This window comes from Indicator indicator, chromosome 15, assembly GCF_027791375.1.
Source record: "Indicator indicator isolate 239-I01 chromosome 15, UM_Iind_1.1, whole genome shotgun sequence".
NCBI lineage: Eukaryota > Metazoa > Chordata > Aves > Piciformes > Indicatoridae > Indicator > Indicator indicator.
In genome coordinates, this window is record NC_072024.1 from 16783342 (window position 1) to 16809678 (window position 26337).

At 54.0% G+C, this 26337-nt stretch overlaps 1 protein-coding gene across 1 annotated transcript; it reads left to right on the forward strand.

Moving 5' to 3' along the window:
- Positions 1-100: 100 nt before the first annotated feature.
- On the forward strand, positions 101-25305 carry TWF2 (twinfilin actin binding protein 2). Its single transcript, XM_054387189.1, has 9 exons — positions 101-125; positions 9807-9884; positions 13961-14139; positions 16275-16370; positions 17190-17294; positions 22898-23023; positions 23101-23251; positions 23680-23801; positions 23981-25305. Exons 1-9 carry the CDS (start codon positions 101-103, stop codon positions 24146-24148), a joined length of 1050 nt encoding a protein of 349 aa, XP_054243164.1. The 3' UTR covers positions 24149-25305.
- Positions 25306-26337: the final 1032 nt, after the last annotated feature.

Consider the following 26337-nt stretch of genomic DNA (forward strand, 5'->3'; position numbering starts at 1 on the left):
TCGGAGTCCGGAAGCGGGCGGTGCCGCTTGCCCAGGCGTTTCCTGCCCGGGACGCGGCGGAGCCGGAGCGGAACGGGACGGAGCGGAGGAGAGCGGAGCCATGACTCACCAGACCGGCATCCACGGTAAGCGGTGCCCGCCGAGCCGCTAGTACGCTCCCAGCCCTCCCCACGGGGTGCCCTGTCGCTCCTGCTGCCAGGCCGGGCTGGGCAGGGATCGGACCCGCAGTACCTCCAGCCCCACCCGCTTTGGGTTCTCTGCACCCCGCTCGGGAGGCACCGGCAGGGTCGCGCCCTGAGCATCCCGGGCCTCGCCGCGCAGACTGCCGGGCGGTGTCGCGGTAGCGATGATGGGGGCGATAAGATGAAGCTTCCCGAAGGAGCCGCAGGTTTCCCTGCAAGTAGATGGGGGCGGGGGGGAGGGGGGGGGAAACGACGGCGACAACGACACTGAGCTAGTCTCAGAGCATTTGGGTGCTCGTAGGAGGTGTAGGAGGGATCTGGCCCCGGGGATGCTCCGGTGAGGGGCTCTCCGGCATCCTTTGTCTGGGCTGATGCTAATGGACCGCCTTGACACCGCTCAGAGCGACTTCTGCTGCGGCAGCACCGTAATCCTCGTGGATCTGCTTCGTCGCAGCCCCTCATTAGTCCGGTCACATCTCCCCTTTTAGGGGTAATGCTAATCTGCCTCCCAAGGGGATTGCAGACACTCGGGATAAATTCCTGCTTTGACCATGGCCCTTATTTTGGGGGGCAAGCTCTCCAGTTTCTCTGCTTGCTCTGTACAGAACACGACCAGCACCCTAAAACGGTGGCTTTTGCATTTATAGATGGTTTTGTTGCATGACTGTGATCCCTCATGGTGTTCCCTCCTGTTCCCCACCTGCCAACTCAATTAACAATATTAATCAGGAGGTGCTGCATAATTTATGTAACCAAATCAATATGTGAGTAGGGAGCAGGGATGTGAGACCAGCTGCCCCTGAAGCCCTGCTGCATGCTCTAGCATTGCTGCATGCCCTGGTAGAGGAGCTGGGACATTGCCCTCACAAATCCCTTTTTCACAGCCAGCACCTTTGCACAACGATGTTGAATTTGTGGCTGCTGTTTCTTCATGGCATTAGCATCCATCTTCCTTGGGTGCATGGCCAAGAGCATCTTTCCCCTTCAGGTGTTCCTGGCAAAGCTGTAGTTAAGAAGCAGTCAGCCATGGTGCTTTCTCCCGCTTTGCCTGGTAGCTGAGGATGTTTGGGTTCAGAGTTGCTGCCTCTGGTTTAAGCTGAGGCCCTGAAGTTCAGGCTCTAGTTGAATGTTCCCTTTACTTTAATAAAAAAAATTTCAAATCAGTGGGATGATCCCCAGCACCCACCTGAGCTCTTGCTGTGCTGGCCCTGCTCTGCAGAGCTCTCCCATGGGGCTTGGTGCAGGCAGCTGCCTGTTGCACTGCCTGTGCCCCAAGAGGCAGCTGCCTGTTGCTGGCCATTGCACCCATTCTGAACCACTGATTCCATCCTCCCTGGCACCCTGTGGCTGTGGGGGGATGTGCTGGCATGGTGAAGCCAATGAGCTGCTCTCTGAGAGTGCTCACCTTCAGTGACCTTGGTTGCCCACCTGCTGGGCTCAGTGCTGAGAGTCACTACACACTGTCATTGCCTGTAGGATGTAATGTGCCCTGTCAGCATCACACTGCTGGAAAGAGGAAAAGACTCAGACTTCCCCCAAGGAGCTGCAGCCAGTGCATGGTGGGGACAGGCCCAGTTGCTCCACCCGGGCAGCGATCCCCAAGCTGAGGATGGCATAAAAATCTCCCTGTGGTTATGAAGATAATTTGCATTGGCTGGTCTTGCAGCATCTTGGACATCTTTGGATGACTGAGCTCTCTGGGTCCTCTCCTCTGTCCTCTGCTGCACAGTCTGTCTGTCCTCTTTAGCAAAGCAGCTGTTTCCCCTCCTAATGCAAATCTGTCCCTCCAGCAATGCTCAGCTGGGGTGCTCTGGGCTTTAAGGGAACCATGCTTGGTGGGGGGTGGGGAGTAATATCTCAGCCCTCTCCACCCAGGTACAGTGATCAGATTATCTCCTTTGCTCAGCAGAGAGCAGATTCGGTATCAGATGAGGAGAGCAATCCCACTACTGCTTCCATCCCCTCTGCTGAGACACTGAGGTCTGTTGTGTGCTGAGGAGGAGGGATTCTCCTCATTTGCCTGGTTTCTGGGGCCTCGTTATTGATTCAAGCACACATCACTTCAGGATTTTCCGTTCCCAGGTCTCCCCCATTTGCAGGCAGGCATCTACTCCTGGGTCAGTTACCATCAGACCTGGCTAGCTGCCTTAGGGGAGGATGTGGGCGAGTTGGAAAGAGATTCTGGTGGCACCATGTGAGAGCAGGGTGACATGGTGATGGGGGAGCCCCTGGAGCAGCCCCCCAGCTGCGATGATATTGAGTCATCCTGGCTTTTGGGGAGAAGCAGGTGGTCCTCAGGGATGGGATGTGATGGCAGGGAAGAGCTGCAGGTTTGGGGTGTTTAATTGGGGTGAGGCTTTCATGCAGAGGCAAGGGGCTAATTATTATTTTTTGGTAGGTATCTGTGGTGGTTCTCTTGAAGTTTCTGGCAAGAAAGCAGAGCTGCCATGGAGACTGCCAGGCTGGGGAGGCGGTTGGAAGCTATCAAAGGTTGCTGTGGGCTTCTTGGGGCTGGAAACCTGCTTTTTAACTACAGCTGTGAGGACTTGCCAAGTGTTTTTGTAGTCTTTGTTCTGCCATGAGTGACATTAGATGGGGACAGCATTCACTGCTTGAGTTTAAAAGCCAGGCCTGGCTGCTGTGCCTTAGGAACATGATGCTGAACCAGGGCTTTGGTGCTCGTGGGAGGTCACTCAGTTGCCTCTGGGTGCTCTTTTGTGACCTCTGAGTAGAGAGGAAAATTGTAAAGGAGGTGGCTTTTTTTTCATCTAGAAAGTAAAGAAATCAAATGCATGTTGTTTCTTCAACCAAAACCATGGAGTTTGGGGCCAGCTCTTTCTGGGGCTAGTAGCAAGATGTAGGGATGGGGAAGGACCTTCGCTCCTGTCTGTGGCTGAGCCTCTGCTTTGCCCCAGGACTGAGTCTTGCACCAGGAGTGTCTGGTAGGAAACAGCCATTTGCTTCAGGAGAAGCATAGTGGTAATGCACACAGGCAGGAATGTCGTCAGATGGGGAAAAGGAGCAGAAAAGGGGAACCTAGGAGCTGCTGGGTCTGAAAAGGTCTGCTGTGAAAGCAGCTGGCTTCCTGACTCTTTAGTGAGAAGAAAGCTGGAGATGAAAGAAGCAACTTCCTCAGTCCCTGTCCTTCTGCCATGCTGGGAGGCAGTGTTGGCTCCCCAGGTGCCTGACCACCTGAATTCAGGGGCAGCTCTGTGGCTGGGATACCAGAGGTATTGCCATAACCAGGGATGTGTCTTGGCATCAGCAGAGGAGGAGAAGCAATGACTGGTCCATGGCCCCTGGGGTCCTTGGGAGACAATGGTTTTGAGGAGCTGGTCCCCAGTTGTGAGCTCTTTTCTGGGGCCAGAATGCAACTTGGAGGTTGACACCCAGCTGGGGTGGTGGCCCTTGTCCCAGCATGTCAGGGTGACCAGAGCAGCACTGTGAGTAGAAGACCAGACTGACATCCTAAGATATCAAACCTCTTGAAGTTAAGCACCTAAAGAGTGAAGTAGAGGAAATCTCTTGGAAAATGTGCACTGAGAGGCTGTAACAAGATTGCTGCCAGCATCTGTCCCTGGATCTCTGTCCCCATTAACACCCAAATCTGTGCTCCCAGCGGTGCCTTTTCCGGGCAGGGAAGAGGAGCAGTGACCAGCAACTTCCGCAGCAAAGCAGGGCAGTGCATGCTGGCACCAGCTCTTGGTCTGGGATGCTGTCACTGTGGGTGGTACTGATGCTGCCCACAGGGTGGGCACTGCCTACCCCAGAGTGAGGGAAGGGCTGGATGACTCTGGTCTGAGCTGTCAAAGCAGAGGGAAGATAAGTCCTGGGCAGGCACGTGGAAAACCGGGGGTTGGGAAGCAAACAGCTGGCATCAGGCGGGTGGCTGAAAGCCTCTGGGCAGGATTTGCAGTGCAGACCAGGAGTGGCATGAAATCCTGCAGGATATGGCCCAGAAAAGGGGGAGAAAAGCTTTACTTATGTCCTCTCTTGCTCAGATATTTTTTTCCCCTTCTTCCTATTTTCTCCTGACATCTGTAGCTTTTTCCCAGCAAAAGGATTCCCTGCAAGGGCTATTTTTTTTTCCATGGTGAGAAATAAAATCCTCTTAGCTCTTGAACTGGCCAGCCACATCTGTCAGCAGCAAAGCTCTCTGCAGCAAGAAGATTGAGCAGGCACTGCATGACAGAGTTACATTGGAATAACCTGGAAAGGAGGAATTTTAGCAGCAGCAGCAACAGCTCTTTGTGCCTGTCACAGTTGTGCTCCTTCTTGGATGCCCTGGCAGGAGCTGGGCAGAGCTATCTGTACAGGACAGCTGTGGGTGGTGCAGATGTAACTGTGTTCTATCTATCAGCATCTTTGACTACTGTCTGGCCAAGCATCCCTGGAGCGTGGACAACTTTTGCCTGGCTTTGTGGTTAGATTTTTGGCTGAGTTTCCCTGCTGCACTCTGGACAGTGAAAGGGAAGCAGACACCTGGAGGCACATCGACTTGAAGATTATGTCCAGGGAATAAAAGATTGATGGCCAGAAGCTCAAGTTTCCTGTTGGGAGAGCAAGGTGACTCCATGTATTGAGAGAGGCATCCATTTCAGGGAGCATGCATTATTCATCTGGGCACTGCCATCGGCGGTGGGGGGACTGGCAAAGGTCGGAGAAGCAAAAACCTGTCACTCCCCCAGCAAGTGAGCAAGAGCATGGAGGAGGGAAAGGCTCAGGGGAGGAGGTGTGATGTCTCCTCCACCCCCACCCTGGTGGTGCTTCCCCAAGGGCTGTGCAGGTGGCTCAGTTGCCACCCTGGCATCCCCAGGGAGAGGCTGTCCTGTTGCTGTGGCTACGACTGCCATCACTGCCTGAGGCCTCTGTGTCCCTCCAGCTTCTTTTCATCTGGCTCTGCTCAGATAAGCTAATGGGGCTGTGAGCATCAGACAAAGGGATGCAAGAGGGGAGAGCTGTTTTGGTGGGGTAGTACCCATAAGCACCATCCCACTGCTCTGTCTCGCAGTGCTTTCAAGCAAGCGCGATGCTTCAAGCCCAGCACTGAGATCTCACCCTCTGGTGATCCAAACAATGGCATCAGGGGCCAGGGCAGTGCCTGCTGTGGCTGCAAACAGGGTGTCCCTTCAAGGAGTGCAGAGATCTGGCCACCCCACTGGTCCCTGAGGCACAGGGTCTTCAGGCTTTGGGCTGCACCTGCTCAGTACTGATGAGAAGGCAGGCACCATTGTGCCTTCCCACCACCAGCTCCTCTTCTCCTCTGGCAGCTTGCCTGCATGATCAGGGCCACCTGAAGGCCACTGCTGGCCAAAACATCACCTCCCTGTCACCCTGAGCTGCCCAGCCTGTGTGCCCTGGTGCCAATGGCTGGCTCGGCTCAGCCCTCCATCCCAAATGAGTGGCAGGTGCTGCTGGACAAGGAGGTTTTGTGGTGTAAGGGGACCTGGGATGTGCTGTTAGCAGACTGCTAATTGAGAGGTGGCTCATGAATAGGGGACAACTTGTCTGCAGCCTACAAACAAGTGGGAGAGGGAGGGAGGTGCTGCACGACTTAGCGGCTGGAGGCAATTTTTGGGCTGAGGAGGCATCAGGTGCTTATGCCCACCAAGTCTGCCAGGGGGGTTGGTGGCAGGGCTGCCTTGTAGAAAGGCCAGGTTTCTCAAGATGTCACTGAGCTCACCCTGCCTCAAAGCAGCAGCAGCCCCAAAGGGCTTTTTGAGGGTTTTTTTGGGACAGGGAGGGAGCCATGGTGTCCTTCCCAGGGTTTGGCAACCCTCAATGCAGGATTTACCAAATGCTGAGGTGAGACCTGATGTTTCTGGCTGGAAAAGCAGTACAAGTGGTTCATAATTTTTATTCTCTGGGATGACCAGCCCCAGTTCCTTTGGTTACTGCTGCACCTTCTGGTCTAGGTGCTGTCTGTCCTGTGCCTTGCTTCTTGCACAATGCTGAGTCTGGATGTGCTGTTCATGCTGTGCCTGCAGCTTTGTCAGCAGCAAATAACTTGGTTGTGCTTTTCTTCCTGCCTTCCCCAATGACTCTGCCTGCAATAACATGAAGTGATTAACCTGAACTTGGCTTGCAACCCACCTCTCTTCTCTGGAGCTGCTGGGCCCTGCCCTGCACTGGTGTAGCTGGTCCTTCTCCTGCTTACAGTACTTTGCTTCCTATTGAGTTTCATCCTATTTCTTTTTTTCCCAGCCCATTTCTCCAGTGTCCTGAGAGAACAGTGAATTCTTCTCCAGCACGTGCTTGCACCTCCTCTAGCTTCCCACCTTACAGCTGCAGGAAGTATTATTGTGGTTGCCAGAAGTGTTCATGGAAACGTGGACTAAACCTGGACCTACCACAGGTCCGCAGGAGACCTTGCTTGATCCAACCTCTGATACCTCCCAGAGAGTTATCCACAAGCAGTTTTGTGCTTGTGCTGTAGAGGTTCACCACCATCATGTTTCCTAAGCTGGCTTCTGACGCTTGAAGATGCTTAGAAAGCTGAGTTGAGACCCCTGAAGCCCACAGGTCTGTGGTTCTGCTGGAGGAAGCTAGACTGATCTCGTGCAACTCGATCTCGGTAGATCCCTGCTGGCTGTAGCCCAGCTTGGATTTGTTTCTGGATTATTTGTTCCAGGATTTTCCAGGAACCCATGTTTGGAGGGTGAGTTGGACATGCAATCCCCCTCCAGTCCTCTGCCCCATCACTCCTGCCTTTCCCTGATTTTGGTGGTTTCCCCACCCATAGGATTTTCATCACTTGAGTCCTGGAGGGACTTCCTGGCAGGGAGATGTCCAAGGGCAGAGGTACTGCTCTCTTCCATCTCCAGGATCTCCTCCCTGCTTTTCTTCCAGAGCCAGCTGTGGACATTTTTATTGCTATTTTGGGCACACAAGACATCTCATCAAGTCTGTTGTGCCAATTAAGTCGTAATCATGCTGTAAGGGAGCAGTTGCTGAGCTCGTGCTGAAGCCTTTCCTAGCTTATTCCTGTCCTGGCTCTTGGCTCTGCCTCACAAGAGACAGAAGGGGACATTGAAGACAACCTGGTCATTTTTTTTCTTTTATTTAAATGAAAATTATGGAGGTTTTTTGTGTTTGGTTTTTTTTGGCAGAATTCAAACTTGGAAGCCTGCTCTGAGTTCTTTGAAAGCTCTGCCTCTGTCTCCTCTGGAAAGCATCTCCCTCCCTGGCAGACCTTGCAGTATTTCCCAGGGCATGCTCAGCTCCTCCAGCAGCATCTCTGCTTTTCCCCCTCCCCTTAAGCCCCTCTGTGACCACACAGGTCCCAGAACTGGGCCATCACTTGTCAGTCACTCCACTGCCAATCATCCCAGCAGTTCACCCAAGACTTCTGGGCACTCCTAGTGTTTCCAGGTGGGCTGAAGGGTTGTGTTTACCCAGATCCCTGTGTGCCCTTGAGCTCTGAGAGGGATGGGGTGAAGCCAGAGGGATTTGCAAGGTCGTTAGTGCTGCAGAGCTTTGCTCTTTCTCCCCTGTAGCTGGTGCTATAGAACATCCAAGACCGTTGTTACTCTCCTACTTTGGCCATACGGTAGGAGTTGGTGAAGCTTAATGTTCCTCAGGAGCTGTTGTCTCCTGCAGGAGGATTCCTGGGCATACAAATGTCTCTTTTTCTCCTCCTCTTCCGCCTGTGTGCTTGCAGCACCCACAGATGCCACCGGAAGGAAGCAGCTTCTCTTGGCAGCAGAAGGGCTAAAAATACCAGAGCGTCCTTGGGTGGCATGGTGGAAGCAGGCTGAGCTCCCAGCCCCTGCTTGGGGAAGGTGAAGATCTGCACTCAGGAACTAAAAGACCCAACCTGTCTTGATGCTGAAGGAGGGATAAGGATGGTTTGCTCGTGGTGGGATAACCCTAGCAAACTGTCTGTGTGTCCCCCTAAAATGCTCTGGCAGACTGATGTGCCTTTGCTGGGTGTCTGTGTGCCTGTTCCCATGGGATGGCATCTCCAGCTTTGTACCCCAGTGCTGCTCTTTGTAGGGTCCCAGTCTGGGACCTCTTCTTATTTGTGCCTCTTCTCTCCATGACAGGGAAAGCCATCTGGACCTCTGATCAGGGCAGCTTTTGACATCTCAGATGTGTTGCTTGAGGGGGACAGGGAGGTGTTCCCTAAGGGGCTCCCCAGGACGTCCCTGCCCACCTCTCTGCCTATATCACCATCAGCATTTTCCCATAGGGAAGAATCCATGGCCACTCCTTCCATGGGGCTGGGGGAGCTGTGAGCAGTGCCTCAGCTCAGGGTCTGCCTCCACAGGACCGAGGGCACTGGCATGTGATGGAGTTGGTGGCCCTGTGTCCCTTGGACAAGCAAGGGTAACATCAAGGCTCCTCCTGCAGCAGTGGGGGCTGTGCCAAAGGGTGGTGCCCACAGCTGGGGGAACTGAAGTGGGATGGGTACAGGCCTTGTGCAGCACCACACCTCTCTGGCTGAGGGAGTGGTGGCTTTCTTTGCAAAGTGTCCTCACTGTGGTGCTCTTGGGCTTCAGGACCAAAGCAGGGCTGCTTCCTGCTGTGGGCTGCACTGGCACCATGCTCAGTTCTGGGCAGGTGACATGGCCAAGAGCTGGGATCAAGGGGCTACTGCCAACAACTCTGAGCCCAGGACCTGAATCCCTCCAGGCTGGTTTCTTTCGTATCTCTGCCAAACACAGAGCTGCCTGTGGCTTTGGACTCACAGCACCCCCTGGACTGTGCAGGAGGAGCTCAGGCATGTAACTGAAGGGGCTCCTAGGAGGAGTTGGGCTGTGAGATGCTCCTTGTCAGGGAGCTCAAGCTGTCCAAGCTGCTTCTCTTGGGTGTTGCCTTCTCATGTAGTGTGGTTTGGGTGGGACAGGGAGCTCTGCATTGATGAGGCTTTCAAGGTGGGCACATTACACTTCCAACACTGGCTGTGGACTGCTCCTTTCAACACCTGCTGCCAGCTGTTGCCTCCTGCTAGGATGCCAAAGACTGGTTGTTGATGCCTGGTGCTTGAGAAGGGGGTGTGAAAAGGAAGGTGAGTCCCCAAAATGCTTCCTAAAAGCCTTCCTCAAACAAAGCCCTGCCGGCTCTGCAGCAAAACCCCAGGGGCACTGCCTTTCCCTTTTCCAGCTTCAAACCAGTGCCTCCAGCTTGGAGTCATGTTGGTCTGCACCGTGGGAGCAGCATCCCCACCACGTGTCATGAGCCCAGGATGTCACAGCCTATTGGGACACCTCCCAGCCACCCCCTGGATGCACAGCCTGCCACTCTGTAAAGAGGATGAACTTGTCACTTGAGCTCTCCCCGCCTGCACCGGCCAAGCCATCATCTAAATTTGGGTGATTATGTTCACCCAGGCCAAGGATCAAGTTCTCTGGATCACATGTGCTCCCCAGCTGCTGGCTAACTCTGACTCCTCAGGGAGACCAGCACTTTGTTCCCAGCTGTTTGGCTTTGGAATTGTTATTTTTAATATTTTATTGGGGCACCGGAGATTTTTGTTTGGTTTTTTTTTTTTTCTTTTTCGTTTTTTTTTTTTTTTTTTTTTTCCTATCCTGCCAAGTTGCTCCCCTCCCTGGCCAGATCACCAGGCAGCCCAGCACCTGCTCTGACTGCTAAATCTGATCGTGATGTTTCTGGTTCTTTCAGCCACCACGGAGCTAAGAGACTTCTTTGCCAAAGCCCGAAGCGGTTCGGTTCGGCTCATCAAGGTCGTCATCGAGGAGGGTGAGTCCTGCCTTGAAGTGCTTTGATTTACACCATGTTGGTTCTCTGTGTCACCTCTCCTCCTTTCCTCTTTGTTACTGTGATGCCAGCTCGTGGTTTTTGGAAACCCCCGGGAGCATGCTGCTGGGGCTCCCTGGCATCTGCCAAGCCAGACCTGACATACAAGCCCAGAATCTGGGTGTGCCGAGGAGCCCCGAGGCAGTGCCAGGGCCAAGCAAAGCTTTGCCAGGGGGGTGACACCAGTGTCCAGGATTGGTGCTGGGATCTGGGCAGCTTTTGCTGCTCTCTCAAATGATGCTATGGGAGCCCTGTGAGAAGCTGCTGTGGGTGCCATGGGACCTTGGCTGGGGGCAATATGCAGCATCTTCCTCCTTGGACATGGTGTCTCATGCCAGACAAGGAGATGCTCAGGACAGGCAGGTGCTTTAGGGTGGGGCTCAGCACAGGGCCTTAACTGCACCCCACAAGGGATGCTATGCTCTGAAAGCCAGCCCAGCCCAGCCCCTGCTCCTGTACCTGGGGCTGCCCCCACCCCAATTTGCAGGCTGGCATCAACCTGGCCACATTTTTCCCATGGCAGCGTGCTTCTAGGTGGCCTCAAAATCCATCAGATGAGTGGAGCAAAGCACTGATTGAAGATCCCAGCAGGAGCCTCTGTGGTGTAGGTTTTCCATCACCTCAGCCTCTTACAATTGCATATGAATGACTTGTTTCTCATGGGAGCAGGGATGCTAATGCTCTGCCAAGATGCTGTCACCAACTCCCTTGGGTGGGCCTCCAGGACCAGGCTGCAGATGCCAAGGTGGATGTGTTCCTAAGGAGCCTGTGGTGGCCTCTGGAGGTGCTGCAAAGCCTTGTTTGGAAGAGCAGCACAACATTGGACACATCAGCAGGGCCAACTTGTTCACTGCTGTTGGCTTTGTCCTCGGTGAGGTCTCTCTGTGCTGGGAAGTGACATCTCTATGGTTTCTTTGGAGCATCTTTGACAAGGGTGTTGCTTTCTTGGCTCCTTTTCCTTTCAAAAAGTGGGAGTCAGGATATGTCATGGATGCCCCTAAGCCTGGACTTAGGGGCCTAGGACTTGTGCCACTGGCTTTGGATTGTGGCTGGTGATGCTGGCAAGGGAGACTTTTTCCCATCAATGGAAATTGTGTCAAACCATCTTCAATCAGGCCAAATATATTTATTTTAGGGGTACCTTGAGGTTTTTACCCTTCTCCTTCTCAAAACAGCTAGTTTTGCTGGAGGGATGTGGGATATATTTATCTTTCTGATATGCCAGCAGCAGCAGCTGCTTCATGGACCAGCCTTGCTTTGTGCTTCTCATTCTGGCTCCCATACCCTGCTGGCTCCATTCCCCTGGCCTGCCCCATCCGTGGGCAGCTCTGGAGGAGCTTGGGTGTCTGCAGAAATCTCTGAGATGTGGTGGAGCCTAAAGCAGGTGGAAGGAGGAGAGCCAGGAGCATCTCTTCACCAAAGAGCTTGGGACAGCAGCAGGTGGTCTCAGCAGCCTGGCTCAGGGACCTCCTGTCTGCCCTTCTGTGCAATTTGGTACAAGTTGCTTGGTCCCTCTGAGCCACTGCTCTTCTCTGTAACACAGAAGACAACATCAGCCTGCTGCTACCCACCAGAGAAGGACCCTCAGCCAGTAATGAGCAGCCAGGCAGATATCACAGCTGGACAGATGGACTTGAGCATGCTGACCCCAGACAGGATGTCTCCTGAGCTGGCTAGGGAGGACATGCCAGCTGCCCTGCCTGTACAGGGGATAAGGAGGAGAAGCCCCCAATCCCATCTATGGAGCATTTGTCTTGGGGCTTTTCTGAATGGGCAATGGCAAGGAAAAGGTAGATGGTACAAAGAGCCTTATGGCAAATGCATTGGGTCCAGGCATCCCAGGACAGCATCTATGGCTGAGCAACCCTCTGGGAGCTCTTTGAGCTGATACTGCTTTTAGGGGCTGGCGTGGAGAAGGCAGGGTTGGATAGAGGAGATATGAGACGGGCAGAGATTGCACACTGAGGCTTAACAATACTTTCCTGGCATGAGATCTAGTTGTGGTCCAATGTGGTTTTAGGTGATGCTGTACCCCACGCTGCCAGCCTTGTTTCTGGACAAGATTGGCATCATGGTGCATTTCTCTGTGTGTAGGTAGTGATGTACACTGAGCTTTGCAGCCTCCATCTCCTGCACTGTCCTGCTGCCAGAGCTGCAGCCTCCACTGCCTTCTCTGGGCATCTGGGAGCAAGGCAGCCTGCTGCAGCTTAGTGCTGAGGGCACCTCCACAGCCAGAAATGCTCCCAGCTGCCCTTCTTCCAGCAGAAATGGAGCCTGAAACAGCCAGTGCTGATGGTGATGTTTTACTAAAGGATGGCTGCTGTGAGTTTTCCTGTCGTGATGCTTCCCAAGGAGGGGAATTTGGCCCTGAGTGGATTGAGCTGGGCTGTGAAGAGCAGGGGAGGAAGTGGCTCCTCCAGCCCAGGGCAAAGCTGGAGGCTGCTGGCTCACGGCAGCAGGGCTGGGATCCAGCTTGGACACAGCCTGGGAACAGCCTGGAGTGATCTGACACCCATTGCCTCGTGTGTGAGGTGTTGGGATGTTTGGCAGACAGAGCTGCCAGTGGGTTTGGCCAGGCAAGTTCCTTGGGGCCTCTTCCGAATCCCAGGTCTTCAGGATGCACTCATCCATTTGCAGGGCTTTAAGCTTAGTTTAGGGGTACACTGAGGTTTTCACACTTCTCTTTCTCAAAGCAGGTAGTTCTGCTGAAGGTGAAGTATCTCCAGCACCCTTTTCTCTGCTGACCTTGTTGCAGGCCTGGCAGCACATGCCCCTTGTGCACAAATAGCTACAAGGCCAGCTTGCCATGGCAGGGAAGGGCTGGCAGTGGGGGAATGTCCTGCTTGGAAGGAAGGAGGGGTGAGAGTAATGGACCCAAGTCCTTTATCCCTCAACTGTTTTCCTTAAGAGCCTTCCTGCTATGAGATTCATTGCTGCTGAGCTGGGTGGGAGGGAGAGGGTGGGAAAAGCAGCCAAAGCCAAGCGGCTTCCTGGCTGCTGGCAGGCAGTGGTCCAGGCAGGGTGTGTGCCAGCAGGCATCCCCTGGAGTGCCATCTGTCCAAGCCCCAGCTCATTTTGCTTTGGCACCTCTGGATTTGCCTACATCTTGTTCTGAGTCCTAACATCTCCCCCCAGACCATTCTACATCTAAAGTGGAACAAAAATACAAGGTGTTTTCCAACAACCTGCACTGATCATCTCCAGCACTGATGCTTTTCCATCCAGCCATCCCAGAGCTTGGCTTGACTGGGGGTTTCCTGTTCATACAATGGCTGCAGTAGCATTTAAATTCCAGCTGAGCACTGCCCAGCTTGCAGGGCTCCAGCCCTGCTTGTGTAGCAGCTGGAAGAAAGATCCTCCAGACACAAGCATGAAATATGTAGATCAGTTCCAGAGGCTGGAGCTATCCTGGCAGACCTGTCATGCTGGGGTCTCTGGGACATCTCTGGTATTTTCAGGCACAGCTTTTGAGTATCAGCTCTGAATTTAACATTTTTGAGTTTATGGAGAATCCAATATTCTCACGCAGCTTGGGTTCATTGACCTGGTTTTTGCTATGCTTTATTTTTCTTGGGACCCCAAATCTAGGTGATTCCTCATGTCCCTGCTGAAGTCTTCTAGTGCCCCTAGAGCTTATCCAGGTGGGATGGAGGAAATCTGTTCCACTGTGAACAAGGAGGGATGCTTGGAGACTACATAGCTGGAGGGAGCAGAATGCAGGGAGGCTATGGATAGTCAGCAGAGAGGAGGACATGGGAGAGGAGGTGGTTGGACAGGAAGCATTTGGATGCTGGCAGAAATTCAGTCCATCCATGGTGGCCACAGTCCGGATGGCATTCACCAGTGGGGGGTGTACACTGCTGGACATGGTTCAAGACCTTAATTTGTTTTTCTGCAGGGTGACATCGTTGCTGATGCTCTAGCTGCAGCAAGCCCTTAGACAAGTTTCCTTGTGGTCCTTCAAGGTGAGCTGAGCCTTGCCTTCAGCTAACACCACCTCCTCCCTCTTCTCCTTGCAGAACAGCTCGTGCTGGGAGCCCACAAAGAGCTGTCCCGACGCTGGGACGCTGACTATGACGCCTTGGTGCTGCCCTTGCTGGATGAGCAGCAGCCGTGCTACGTGCTGTACCGCCTGGACAGCCAGAACGCCCAGGGCTACGAGTGGCTCTTCATCTCCTGGTCCCCCGACAGCTCCCCGGTGAGCTCCCTGCCAGCTGGGACACCCCAGTGTGTGGTCACAGACCTGCTCTGAGAGGTGGAGGGTGCAGCAGATGCTGGCCAGGATGACTGTGTGCTGGGGCTGAGGAGGAGCGTTCACACCTTCCGTCTCCATGCCTGTGTCAGAAGTGGAGACTGGTTTGGGGATGGGGGCAGTTTGAAGACACAGTAAGATACACTGGACCCTTTCCATGGCCTCGGCAGCACTGCATGAGGAGGTGGAGGGTCTGGGATGTAGATAGGGGACCATGCGTGGACTATGGGGCTGCAAAGTGGTGCCCAGGGAAGTGGTGGAGTCACCGTCCCTGGAGGTGTTTAAAGACATCAGACTGAGGTGCTTAGGGCTGTGGTTTAACAGTTATGTACAAGGAGATCTTAGGTTATGGTTGGACTTGATTGTAAGGTCTTTTCCAACCAGGCAATTCTATGATTCTATGATCCCACCATAGCTCTGGCCAAAAACATCACTGGGAAGGGCTGGTGCTGGCATCAACCCTCCTGGCCGTGCCTCCAGCCTGGCCCTGCTCTGCTTGAGGGCTGACGCAGAGCAGCTGCTGACACACTTCCAGGTCTAGCTCCAAAACCACTCTTGGAAAGGGCCAGGCAGGCTGTCCCCCTTGGGCTGAGCTGGCTTGTGGGGTTGCAGACAGCATCAGAGAGTGCATGGAAAAGGGCTGGTTGGGAGGGAGCCTGGGTTGGAGGGTGTTGGTGGTACTGCTGGGAAAGCACCATCTGGCTGAGGCCATCTCTGTAATGGGCTTTCAGCAGGACCCAGGTTTCCTGCTGTGTCAGCATGTGCTTGGTGCATGTGTGTGTGTACACGCAGGTTGTGGCAGCATAGAGATTATGTATCTTTAGCATACAGGTTATAGCAAATACACAATAGAGAGATTTACTGCCATGGTAAGACGTGCTTGGCATTTATGTAAACTGTATTTGTAATATAGATAACAAATATTTGTTGTTACTGTTATTATATAGAGTACACCTATAGGAAAAGGACCTTCCGATTTGGTGAGATATTATCACAGAATCATAGAATGGCTTAGGTTGAAAGGGACTTTCTAGATCACCTACTCCAACCTCCCTGCCACAGGCAGGGGTGCCTCTCAACTAGACTTGGCTGCTCAAGGCCTCATCCAGCCTGGCCTTGAACAGCCCCAGGGAGGAGGCAGCCACAACATCCCTGGGCAGCCTACTCCAGAGACCCACCACCCTTGTATTGAAGGACTTCTTCCTAAGATCCAGTCTAAACCTACTTTGTCTCAGCTTGTCTTGTCACTAGACACCTTCAAGAAAAGTCCCTCTGCAGCCTTCCTGTAGGACCCTTTCAGGTATTTGAAGGCAGCTATAAGGTGCTCCCCCAACTGGAGTCTTCTCTAGGCTGAACAAGCCCAGCTCCTTCAGCCTATCCTCATAGCAGAGGTTTTCCAGCCCTTGGATCGTCTTTGTGTCCCTCTTCTGGACTCGCTCCAACAGCTCTGTGTCCTTCTTCTGATGGGGACACCAGAACTGGAGGCAGTATTGGAGGTGGGGGGTCTCATAAGAGCAGAGTAATCTATCTAACAAATACACATTTTTTTCATATGTACACATATATGTATGCACACATTTATACAATAATAATTATTATTATTATATAATAGCTGTTAATCTCATTTTGTGTGTGTGTGTGTGCACATACAGATACACAACTAGAATAAAATCATCTGGGTAGATTTGTATGTGTTGTCTACACATACATGTAGAGAACATTGCAAAGAGACACCTTCACTCTGAAGGGGTTCTGAAACACTGGGAGAGGCTCCCCAGGGAGATGATTGAATCCCCATCCCTGGAGATGTTTCAAAGAGGGAGAGACGTGGTGCTGAGGGACGTGGTCTAGCACCAGCCTTGGTAGAATTTGGTAATGGTTGGACCTGATGATCTTGAAGGCCTCTTCTAAAAGAAAGGATTCTCTGATTCTGTGTGTACATGTGTGTATGTATAATATCATAAGAATAGGTATCTTATATATATATCTCAAAAACCTGTGGAGCTGCTGCTCTCCAGGCCCGCTGTGCAGGATGCCCTCTCTCTCTAACCACACTTGCCACCTCATTCCCTCCCTCCCAGGTCCGGCTGAAGATGCTGTACGCTGCAACCAGAGCAACGGTGAAGAAGGAGTTTGGTGGGGGGCACATAAAGGATGAGATGTTTGGAACAGTGAAGGTATAGTGGTGCTTCCTGGGCAGCCTTTTGGGCTCAGACCTGAGCAGCCTCCCCTGGGCTTAGCACTGACGTGAGGCAGGACATGGGATGCTGGTGTTTGGAGGCTTGTCCCCAACACTGCTTTAGTCTCCTGGGTAGTTGCTGCCACTTTGTCCTGCCTGCATTGCTGCAGTCACTCTGTGGTGGAGACTGTGGAAGAGAAGGGAGGAAGGCTCTGAACTTCACTCAGTGGGATCAGAAGCACCAGGTGGTGGCAGTGTCACTCCAGCAGACAGAGATGCTGCTGCCATGCAGGGGTCATCTGGCTGTGCTTCCACAGCAGTACTTGACTGGAGGTTTTTCCTTCCCTTCCAACAAGGGAGCTGCCCAGCCAGGGCCTTCTGGGCTTCAGCCCTCCTCTGTGGCTTCTTGTGCTGATGGAAGCCAGGGAGCATTGCTGGTGGCTGCCCTCCTGCTCCAGTGCCCATGTCTGCTGCTCCTGGGCCATGGTCCTGACATTCCCCCTGACACTCATGCTCACAAGCTCTGTTAATGAGGTAGAGGAGCTACACCTCTGCAGCCATTAGTGTCTGGGGAGGAGCAGGGTGGTCTGAATGAGCGTGGGTGGTCTTGGGCATGGTTTAAAATGGAGCATGGGATTTGGAAGGAGGCGTCTGAGAGCACTGCTTGGGTTGATCCTTCCGGTAAGGAAAGAGACCAAGACCCACTGCGTTGCTCAGATGCAGCTTCAGTGCTGGGTCTGCATCCAGCCCTGCAGCAGTAACCAACCCTGATAAGCTGAGCACTCCCTGATGCTTCCCCCTGCCCCTCTGTCTGCAGGAGGACGTGTCTCTGAGTGGTTACCAAAAGCATGTGTCCTCCTGCTCCGCCCCAGCCCCCCTGACTGCAGCTGAACAGGAGCTCCAGCAGATCCGCATCAATGAGGTGAGTGTCCACCAGCCTGGGAGGAGGAGCCAGCAGTGTGGGATGCAGGGATGTGTCTGATGCTGGAGGTGTGGGAGTGTGGAGGAGAGAAGACTGAGGGGGGATTTGATAAATGTTTATCTGAGGCCTGGGGGTCAGGAGGGAGGGGACAGGCTCTTCTCCATTGCACCCTGTGACAGGGCAGGGGCAACAGATAGAAACTACAGCACAGGAGGGTCCACCTCAACGTGAGGAGGAACTTCTTCACTCTGAGGGTCATAGAGCACTGGAACAGGCTGCTAAGAGAGGTTGTGGAGTCTTCTCTGGAGACTTTCAAGACCCATCTGGATGTGTTCCTGTGTGACCTCTGCTAGATTCTATGGTCCTGCTCCGGCAGGGGGGTTGGACTCAATGACCTTCAGAGGTCCCTTCCAGCCCCTAACATCCTGTGATCCTGAGTGACTGTCCAGCTAGAAGGGATTGCTCATTTCTACTGTATGCTCTTGTACCTCTGTGGTTTAACCTGTTCCTGCCCTTGCTGAAGTAGACCAAGCATCCTCATGGTCAAATTGGTGGCATACAGAGGAATTTACAGACTTCTTCTGCCTGCTGGGACATGAGCTCAGAGCTCCACTCCTCGTCCTGTAATTGCCATCAGAAGGTGGCCTGAGGCTGAGAGCAGGCAGCAGACTCTAACCTCTGTGTATAAGGCAGAAGCCAGAGCTGAGTCTGAATTTGTGGGGCAGGCAGGAAGGATCCAGGCTTATCTTTGGGTGCAGCAGCTTCCTTTCCCATACTCTTCCTCTGTGGCTACAAATATGAGAGATGCTGTCCAAAGAAATGCTGATTTTCGCCTAAATTTGGAGACTTATATGCTGGAAAAAGAATTGGAAGTAGCATGGGGTAAGCTTGGTGACAGACAAGGCTGCAGTGCCATTGCCTCCCTGACAGTATTCTGTGGCACTTGTGCCAATCATTGTGGTGCTGCAAAACACCAAGGCAGGGAAGAGGATTGGCTCACTGGGTGGGAAGACAACCTGGGAGCAGGATTTTGTTGGGATGGGAGGATTTCACTTGAATGTCACAGAAAACCCTCCTCTCTAGAGGAGGATCCCTTGCTCTTCTGCCTGTGCTGGGACTGTGGGGTTCATGGGTGGGTCAGGACTTGCCTGGGAAATGTGAAGCCAATCAGCCTGATACCATTAATTAGTGGCCAAGATGAGGCAGGAGATTTCCACCTTCCGAAGCAGAGTTGAGGGGCATTTGGGAGATGCCACCAAGGGATGGTCTCCACTGAGTGTGGTTATCCCAGCTCCTAGTCTGGAGGGGCTGAGCAGGATTTCTGCTGGAGGATCCAAGGTGATGTCCACACTTGGACAAGAGAGAGGTGTTTGCTGATGGTGGTTCTGTGGCTTGTTTGGCACCTTTGGGTGCCTGTGCCTTTGCCTTGGCTGGCCAAGTGCTGCAGGATTAAGTAGCTTTGAGAGGGCTTGGGGGGTTGTGTCTCACAGGGTCGAGTGCCCAGGTAAGTGGTGCCATGGTGCTGGTTGTCCAGTTGGTCTGCCATGCTCTGCTTCCCACCTTTATCTTTGCAAGATGTGGCTCCTGGGTGCAGGTGCTGCTGCTCTTTGGTTTGGTTTGGGATAATTTTTATATGTGTGCTACCCTGCGTCAGCCTGGGCCAGGGGTAGCGGTCACTGGCACTTAGAAGGAGAGGAAAATGGATTTATTTTTGCCTGTGGATTTAAAGGCAGAAGTGCTGGGTGTGCTGAAGGGTCTCTGTGTTGGTGGAGGGGCTGTGCCTGCTCAGCTTCAGGCATGAGCAGGAGGTGGTGGGAGCTGTGACTCGGGTGCCCAGTGCCACACACAGGTCCTTGGCAGGGGAAACTCACTCAGTGCAGCTTTGAGAGTTTCTGGAGCCATGCAAAGCAGAGGACTTTGATCCAGAGCAGCTGTGTGGGAGCAGCACTGAACATGTAGCACCCTGCTCAGTGCAGCAATGCCTCTGGCCTGCCATGTCATCCACAGCCTTACCCCTAGGGTCCTTGCAGGTGCATACACAGGCTGTGGGGTCCCTCCACACATGTGCACATTGCACCTTCATTTGGGGGAGCAATTCAGAGTGTGGGGGTGAGCAGCCAGGCCTGGAAGTGACCTGTGAAGCAGCTGCTGGGCAGGCCCTGACCTCAGCACTTCTGTGTACCTGCCCATGCCTCTGCCAGCAGTTTAGGGCTCTGCATGGTTCATCCAACCCACCAGGATTTTGGCAGTGGCATGAGGGACATTGTTTCATTAAAAGCCACCAGCTTGCAAGTGCTTTGCTGTGCCCCTTGGCTGGAGCTGCTGCTGGGGCTGCAGCTCTCCTCTTCTCTAATGCTGTTGAAGCATGACACCCTGAGATGCCAGCCTGGTTTGCAGTCTTCACTCTGAAGGGGCTGGCAGGACCTCCCTGGGAAGCTCTTTGACCACCAAACAGTTTGGAGAAGGGGTGGCAGGGGAAGCAGCAAAACAAGAGGGGAGGTGATAGTTGCAGGAGGGGAGGTGATGGGTGCTCCAGGGCTGGCACAGCAGCCTTTTACACCAAGATAGGAAGGACTTAGGTTTGCAGGTCCCCCAGAAGGGTGCCCAGCCTTTGGTAAAGCAGGTTTTAGGCTGCATGAGCCAAATTTCCCCTGTGGATTGAGGACTGCATGAGCAGAGGCAATGTTGTGAGCCCCTCTCCTGCTTGATAGCTGAGCGGGAGCTCACTAAAACTTGTCATTTGCTTTACTTTTTTTTTTTTTTTAATAGCTGGAGAATGTCACCAGCCTCACTGAGCTGGAAGTTGTCAGCAGACTGTGGGCTAAGACATGGCTTTGCATTTGGCATCGAGCTACTTGAACACCCACAAGTGGGAGGTCTTTCTAGAGGTGTCGCAGGCTCGGAAACATGGAGGGGAGCCAGGCGTGACACACTGCTGGGGCCGTGGAGAGGAGGAAAGCAGCTTTGCAGCTGGGGGTTGAGGCAGAAGAACAAAGAGGAACTGAAGGTGGCTGTGCCATTGCAGTGTGTTAAGGGGGTGTCATCTGTAGCTGCCCCACATTGGAGAGTGCGTAGAGCAAAGGCTTTGCCAGAACCTAGGAGTGTTGCACTGAGCCAGGTTTTAATGGTTCTGAAAAGGGAAGAAGTAGAAAATACAGAGGTGTGTGGAGGAGATCATGTTGCTAGGACAACTTTCCACCCCTTGTAGTTTTTTTGGACTTCAGCATGCTTCGTGTTGCAGCTTCAGGTCTGTCCAGTCCTACTGTGTAACCCTTCCAAGCCTCCTTGCATTTACAGGGGAGAAGGATGAGGATCTGGAGCTGTTGGCAGTGGCAATGTACTTGTGCCACACCTTTCAGTAGGGTAGGACCAGGCAAGCTTGTGTGCATTGTCTGAATCCTTTGCTTGTTCTTGGGCCCCTACTGGTGCCGTGGCGTCACAGGGATGGTGGAACAGCAGAGCTTGGAGGCCAGTTGGACCTCTTGCCATCTGGCACCAGATGACATGTGAGCATTTGTTTCCTGAGAGCTGTGTATTCACACCTTGGTCATCCTCTAGGATGCTTGGCATGGATGTAGGCTTGGGCAGTTTTTTTTCCCCTCACTCCTTTAGGATGAGTTGTTTGGTGAAGGATAGCCCAAAATCTATTGCTGCAACTGCTTGAACTCATCCTGACCCTGGCATGGAGCCATCACTACCCCAGACCCTGGGTTGGGGCCGCCCTAACTGGGGAGCAGGCAGGAGATAGGGTGCAGGGACGGGCTGTGTGCAGGACGTCGGCAGACACACTGCCAGGGCTCAGGGCAGGGCCTCTCCCTCCTGCTCATCCCCGGCACTGATGTCTCCCTTGTCATTTTTTGCTGCTCTCCCTGCCTGCTCCGCCAGGACCTGCCTTCTCTGGCCTCCAGCAGAGAGATGGTATGGCTCCATCCTCCTGGCATGTCCGTGTGCTCCCCACCCCTTCTCGTTTCATACGAGACCCCCCTGTGTCCCCGCGCGGGGTGCCGCTGACGGTGTGTCTGCTCTCCCCACGCTGGCAGGATTCCTGTTCCCAGGACTCGAGCACCGAGCTGGTAGGCTGCTCTGACCGCTTGCTGCCTGCCTTCTCCTTCTCCCGGTGGTGATTTTCTGCATGCTCTGCTCCAGGCACCAGGTCCATCATCTGCCCGGGATGTGGGCAGATGTCGTGAAGGGGGCAGCCCTGTAATGAGATCTGTTTTGGTGCTGCCAGGCTGGTTTTGAGATATGAACTAAACCTCCTGTGTTTCTCTCGGCATGCCTTGATTTTTTTTCCTTCCTTTTCTCTGTTGGGGGAGGGAAAAGAAGGAAGACAATCGGAATAATTAAAAAAAAAAAAAATCCAACTGGGCTGTCTTGGTCCAAAATCCCCCAAACTGATCCTGGAAACATTCCAGATCAGGTTGGACGGGGTTCTGAGCAACCTGATCTGTTTAAAGATGTCCCTACTCACTGCAGGGAGGTTGCACTAGATGACCTTTGAAAGGTCCCTTCCAACCCAAACCACTTGATGGTTCTGTGATCTGAGAGGAAAGGGACTCCCACTCACTGCAGAGCGCCCTGGGGTAGTGTTGCTGGAGTGTTTACCTGGGATGTGGCTCTGAGCAACCTGATCTAGTGTGAGGTGTCCCTGCCCATGGCAGGGGGGTTGGAACTGGATGATCCTTGAGGTGCCTTCCAACCCGACCAAATCTATGATTCTGTGCTTCTCTGTGTGTCTGGAGGTGGGATGGGCTCCTCCGCCGTCGGAGTGACGCCGTCTCCCTGTATTCTGTGGCAGATGGTGGGGGGCTGTTGCTGCTGCCCATCGCTGGTAGAGTCCCCGGGCCCCGAGGAGGTAATTCCGCACCTGCCGCGTCCTGCCCCTTCCCTTCCCTGCCGCCAGCTCGCGGCGCCCACCGGGTCTGCTCAGGGACTCTGCCTGTGGCTGGATGGAGGCACCTGGGGCAATGTGGTGTCTCTGCAATCTCTTTGTCCTCCCTCGTTGAAGTGAGGTTTGGTCTCCTGGACTAGGGGGTTTGCTTAGGGTACGTGCAACAGCCTCTGCCTTGCAGGGGTTGCAGGGAAAGCAGGCCAGGATCTTTCTCAGCTGTGGATCTCCAGTTGCCCAGCTCTGGTGTTGGAGGGGATGCCTGTCTGCTGCAGTGAAACCCATTGAGGAGAAGTTTACCCTCCCTCAGCACCCATGCAGCTGAACGTGGTGATTTCAGGGCTCTCCCCATTACCCACAAGTTGTGGTCACAGACTATCAGAGACAGTTACACACCAGCACTGGTCACAGCATCCCTGCCAGGGAATCACTGGGAAGCATCAGTTTTGAAGTGTTTTTTGCTGGGAGAGAAGCAGAGGGGTCCAGGGGTGCATGGCTGGGGCTGATTGCTGTCCTGGTGTGATGGCATGGTGACAAGCATCTCTGCCATGAGCCTGGCAGACTTTCAGTGGTCTCATGCTGTAGTCCCCATGAGCTGGGTGTCAGGCAACTCCTTGGATGAGAAGACTTTTTGCTGTGGCTGGTTTTCCTTTGTCTCCCTTCCCTGCCCTTTTCCGGTCTCTGTCCTGATGCTCAGGGTGGTCTCCATCCCCAGGTGAAGGCAGAGATCAGTGTGGAGAGCAAGCACCAGACTCTGCAGGGCCTGGCCTTCCCCCTGCAGCTGGATGCTCAGCAAGCCATCCAGGCGCTCAAGCAGAAGAAAATCAACTACATCCAGTTGGTAAGTCCCTCACATGGCTCCTCTGCTCCTCCTGCCTCTTCTTGCTGCCTCTCATTCCCATTTCCTCTGTCCATCAGAAGCTGGATCTGGAGCGGGAGACCATTGACCTGGTGCACACAAGCCCCACGGAGATCACTGACCTGCCCAAGAGGATCCCCCAGGACTCAGCTCGTTATCATTTCTTCCTGTACAAGCACTCACATGAGGGAGACTATCTGGAGTCTGTTGGTGAGTGCCCTGGCACTGGAGGTAGCTGGTTAGAGCCTTTGCTAGTCCCTGCTCTCCCTGGATCGTTGGTTATGTGAGGAGCAAGGAAAGTGATCAAGATGATGGAGCAAGAGGCTTTGAGTTAGTTCCTGCTTGCTACCAACCTGTGGTGGGTGCTGGCAAGTCCTTTGGTGCTACAAGAAGCTGCTATCTGCAGTGCAGGCTTCTGTGGGTGCTGCCATGGAGGGTTTGTGTAGCTGTTGTGTTGCAGAAGTAGCAGAGTCAGGGGAGATTGAGAGAGGAGTGGTGGCTGGGGTGGCTGACTTTCTGCCTCTGAGGAAACTGGGACCTGTGGGCTGGAAAAGCTATGACTGGGGTGGGATGTGGTTGCCCAGTGCTCTTTGGCCATGAGCACAGGCAGCACCACAAGCCCTGCTCTCCTCTTGCAGTCTTTATCTACTCCATGCCCGGGTACAAATGCAGCATCAAGGAGCGCATGCTCTACTCCAGCTGCAAGAGCCGGTTGCTGGACACTGTGGAGCAGGAGTTTTGCCTGGAGATAGCCAAGAAGGTAAGTGCAAGCCCAGCCGGAGGTGACAGAGCAGAGACCTGTGCTGGGCATCTGCAAGGGACTGTACTGCAGCCTTGATTCGGCCACCCTGATGGGCTCAGGGGGGTGCTGGGTGCCCCAAAGAGGGGTGTCCAGGCCCCAGGGAGCCGCTAACCTCTGCTTGCTGCTCCTGGGCACAGATCGAGATCGACGATGGAGCTGAGCTGACAGCGGAGTTCCTCTACGAGGAGGTGCACCCCAAGCAGCATGCCTTCAAGCAGGCCTTCGCCAAGCCCAAGGGGCCCGTGGGCAAACGGGGACAGAAGAGGCTGATCAAGGGGCCAGGCGAGAACGGCGAGGACAGTTAGATCCCCAGCACCGGGCGGTGAACGGACAGCATCCCTGCGGCGCTTCCCGCCTTCCTCTCTGCTGGCCTGGGGATCTTTCCCTCCATCTCAGTCTTTTTCTTTTCCCTTTTTTTTTTTTTTTCCTGTTTCATTCCTTTTTTAAACATCAGGATGGCTTGTTGCACCTGGGGGCAGAGTGATGGGGATGGTTCAGGGGCTGTCAGTGTCCTCTTTTCCCTGCGTCCTTGTTCGAGCCCCGGGGCTGCCGGCAGAGGACAGGAGCAGCGGGGCCGTGTCCCCCAGCCTTGCTCCTGTCCCCCCTGGGGTCAGAGCCGCTGCTGTCGGTGCCCCTGGGTGACTGAAGGACATGCGTGCCTGCAAGCTGCACTATGCAAAGGGAAGGGGATGGCGTCGAGGATTCCTGTTTGAAAAGAGAAAATGCTTCTTTCCCTGCTCCCCTGGCCCCCAGGTTTTGCTCCTCTGTCCCATTCATGGTGTGCAAGGACCCTCTGCCCCAGACCTGGAGTGATCCTGCACCCCCTGAGGGTGCGGGCAGGACCCCTCACTGTGGGGTGAGCTTTACTGGCACAGGTGTGTCTGTGGGACTGGCCAGTGGGAGACAGAAGGTCTCCCCTGAGTACTGAGCTCAGCCTCGCCCTGGGGAAAGGTCATTCTGCCTTTGGATGATGTTTGCATCCCCTTTTGACCTCAGCCCCTTCCCTATTTAGGATGGAAGCTGGGGGGACCTCAAGCCTCGGTGTCTTCCCTCCACGTGCCCCAACCCCCCACCATCACTCCCCTGGTTTGCTGCTGGCTCTGGTCTAAGGGAAGCCCCATGTCTTAAAAATGACATGGGCTATCCTAAATCCTCATGTGGGGAGGTGTGGCAGCCCCTGCGTGCCCCCTTGGGGCCATCCCCAACCACCAAGGGCCATCATCGGCTCCAAGGGCCGACCTTGTTGCTGTGAGTTGGGCCTCACAGGGAGCTCTGAGGGGAGAGCACCTTGCTGCTGGGTGCTAGGGAGGGCTTGGAAGCCACTTGCCTGCCCAGGAAGATGGAAACAGGGTTGGTGAAACCTGCCCTCTGCTTTCCTGCTGCGATGATGAACGTGCCGATGTTGCCTTGACCTCGGCAGAGTGGGCGGTGGGGGGACTGAAGCTGGGGGGAGCAGAGCACACTGTACTGAACGCTGTATTTTCTAAAGAATAAAGTATTTTTAAAACAGTCTGATGCTCTTTGGAAGCCCCCTGGGTTCCCCAGGTTTGGACATTTAGCAGCTGTGAGCCCCAGAGCTGCAAAGCGGATTGCTTGGACGTTGCAAGCAGGGAGCCAGAAACCCCCGAAGCCTCCCTGCTGTTGCCAGAGGGGTTTGGGACAACCCTTAAGTGCCTGGCACAGTTTTAATGTTTGGCCCATCCAGCAATGCCTAGAGCCAGAGCTGGTTGTGAGAGGCAGCCTCCCTGCTCAGCCCTGCTTCCCTTTTTCTAAGGGCTGGAGATGGGTTTGCAAGGCTGCTCTGCTGCTGCCTGGGGTTGCTGCTCTCTTGGGTGTGGTGAATCCCTGCCTGCTGATGGGGAGGGAAGAAGGGAGAGAGGATGCTGAACCAAGGCAAGAGTTAGGAAAGGGTCTGCCCACATCCCTCACACCCCTTGCCCAGGGCAAGGCATAAATCCCATGCTCCTGGGAGGGAAACCAGACCCCATATCTCCCTCAGTGGTGAGCCACCACCCTGCTAGAGCTCTTCAGCATCCCCAAAAGTGACCAACATCCAAAATCTAACTCCAGCTGGGCTGCAAGGTCTGAATTACCCAGCAGTGGGTCCTGTTGGAAAAGCTGGGAAGTATATCCCAGCTGTAATACAACCACTGAGAGCTGCTGCCTCCCAGCTCTCTGCCCAGAGAATCTCAGCTGCCATTTGGATAGAGCCTTTGATTTATTATGGTGTCTTTGAGCAGGTTTCCCAGTGGAACAGCTCCCTGAACCAGGATAGCCTGGGCATCAAACAAGGTCAATGAGCCTTGTAAGTTTTGTACCAGGGCAGGGCCCAAGATGAGATGGATGACTGGGAAGATGGCTGGAAAACATAGGAAAATAAAGGGCTGGGGGGGAAGTGTTTGGGAAACAGACCAATAAACACAACAAAACCCCAATCCCAAATGAGTTTCCCTTTGGAATGGAGGATGGTGGTACACAGGGAGCAGCCTCTGTG

Bases quoted from the DNA above. Each gene is read 5' to 3' on its own strand.
- TWF2 (XM_054387189.1), top strand. From the start codon at position 101: ATGACTCACCAGACCGGCATCCACG. The intron at 126-9,806 runs GTAAGCGGTGCC...TGGTTCTTTCAG, and splicing joins TCACCAGACCGGCATCCACG to CCACCACGGAGCTAAGAGAC. The intron at 23,252-23,679 runs GTGAGTGCCCTG...CTCCTCTTGCAG, and splicing joins AGACTATCTGGAGTCTGTTG to TCTTTATCTACTCCATGCCC.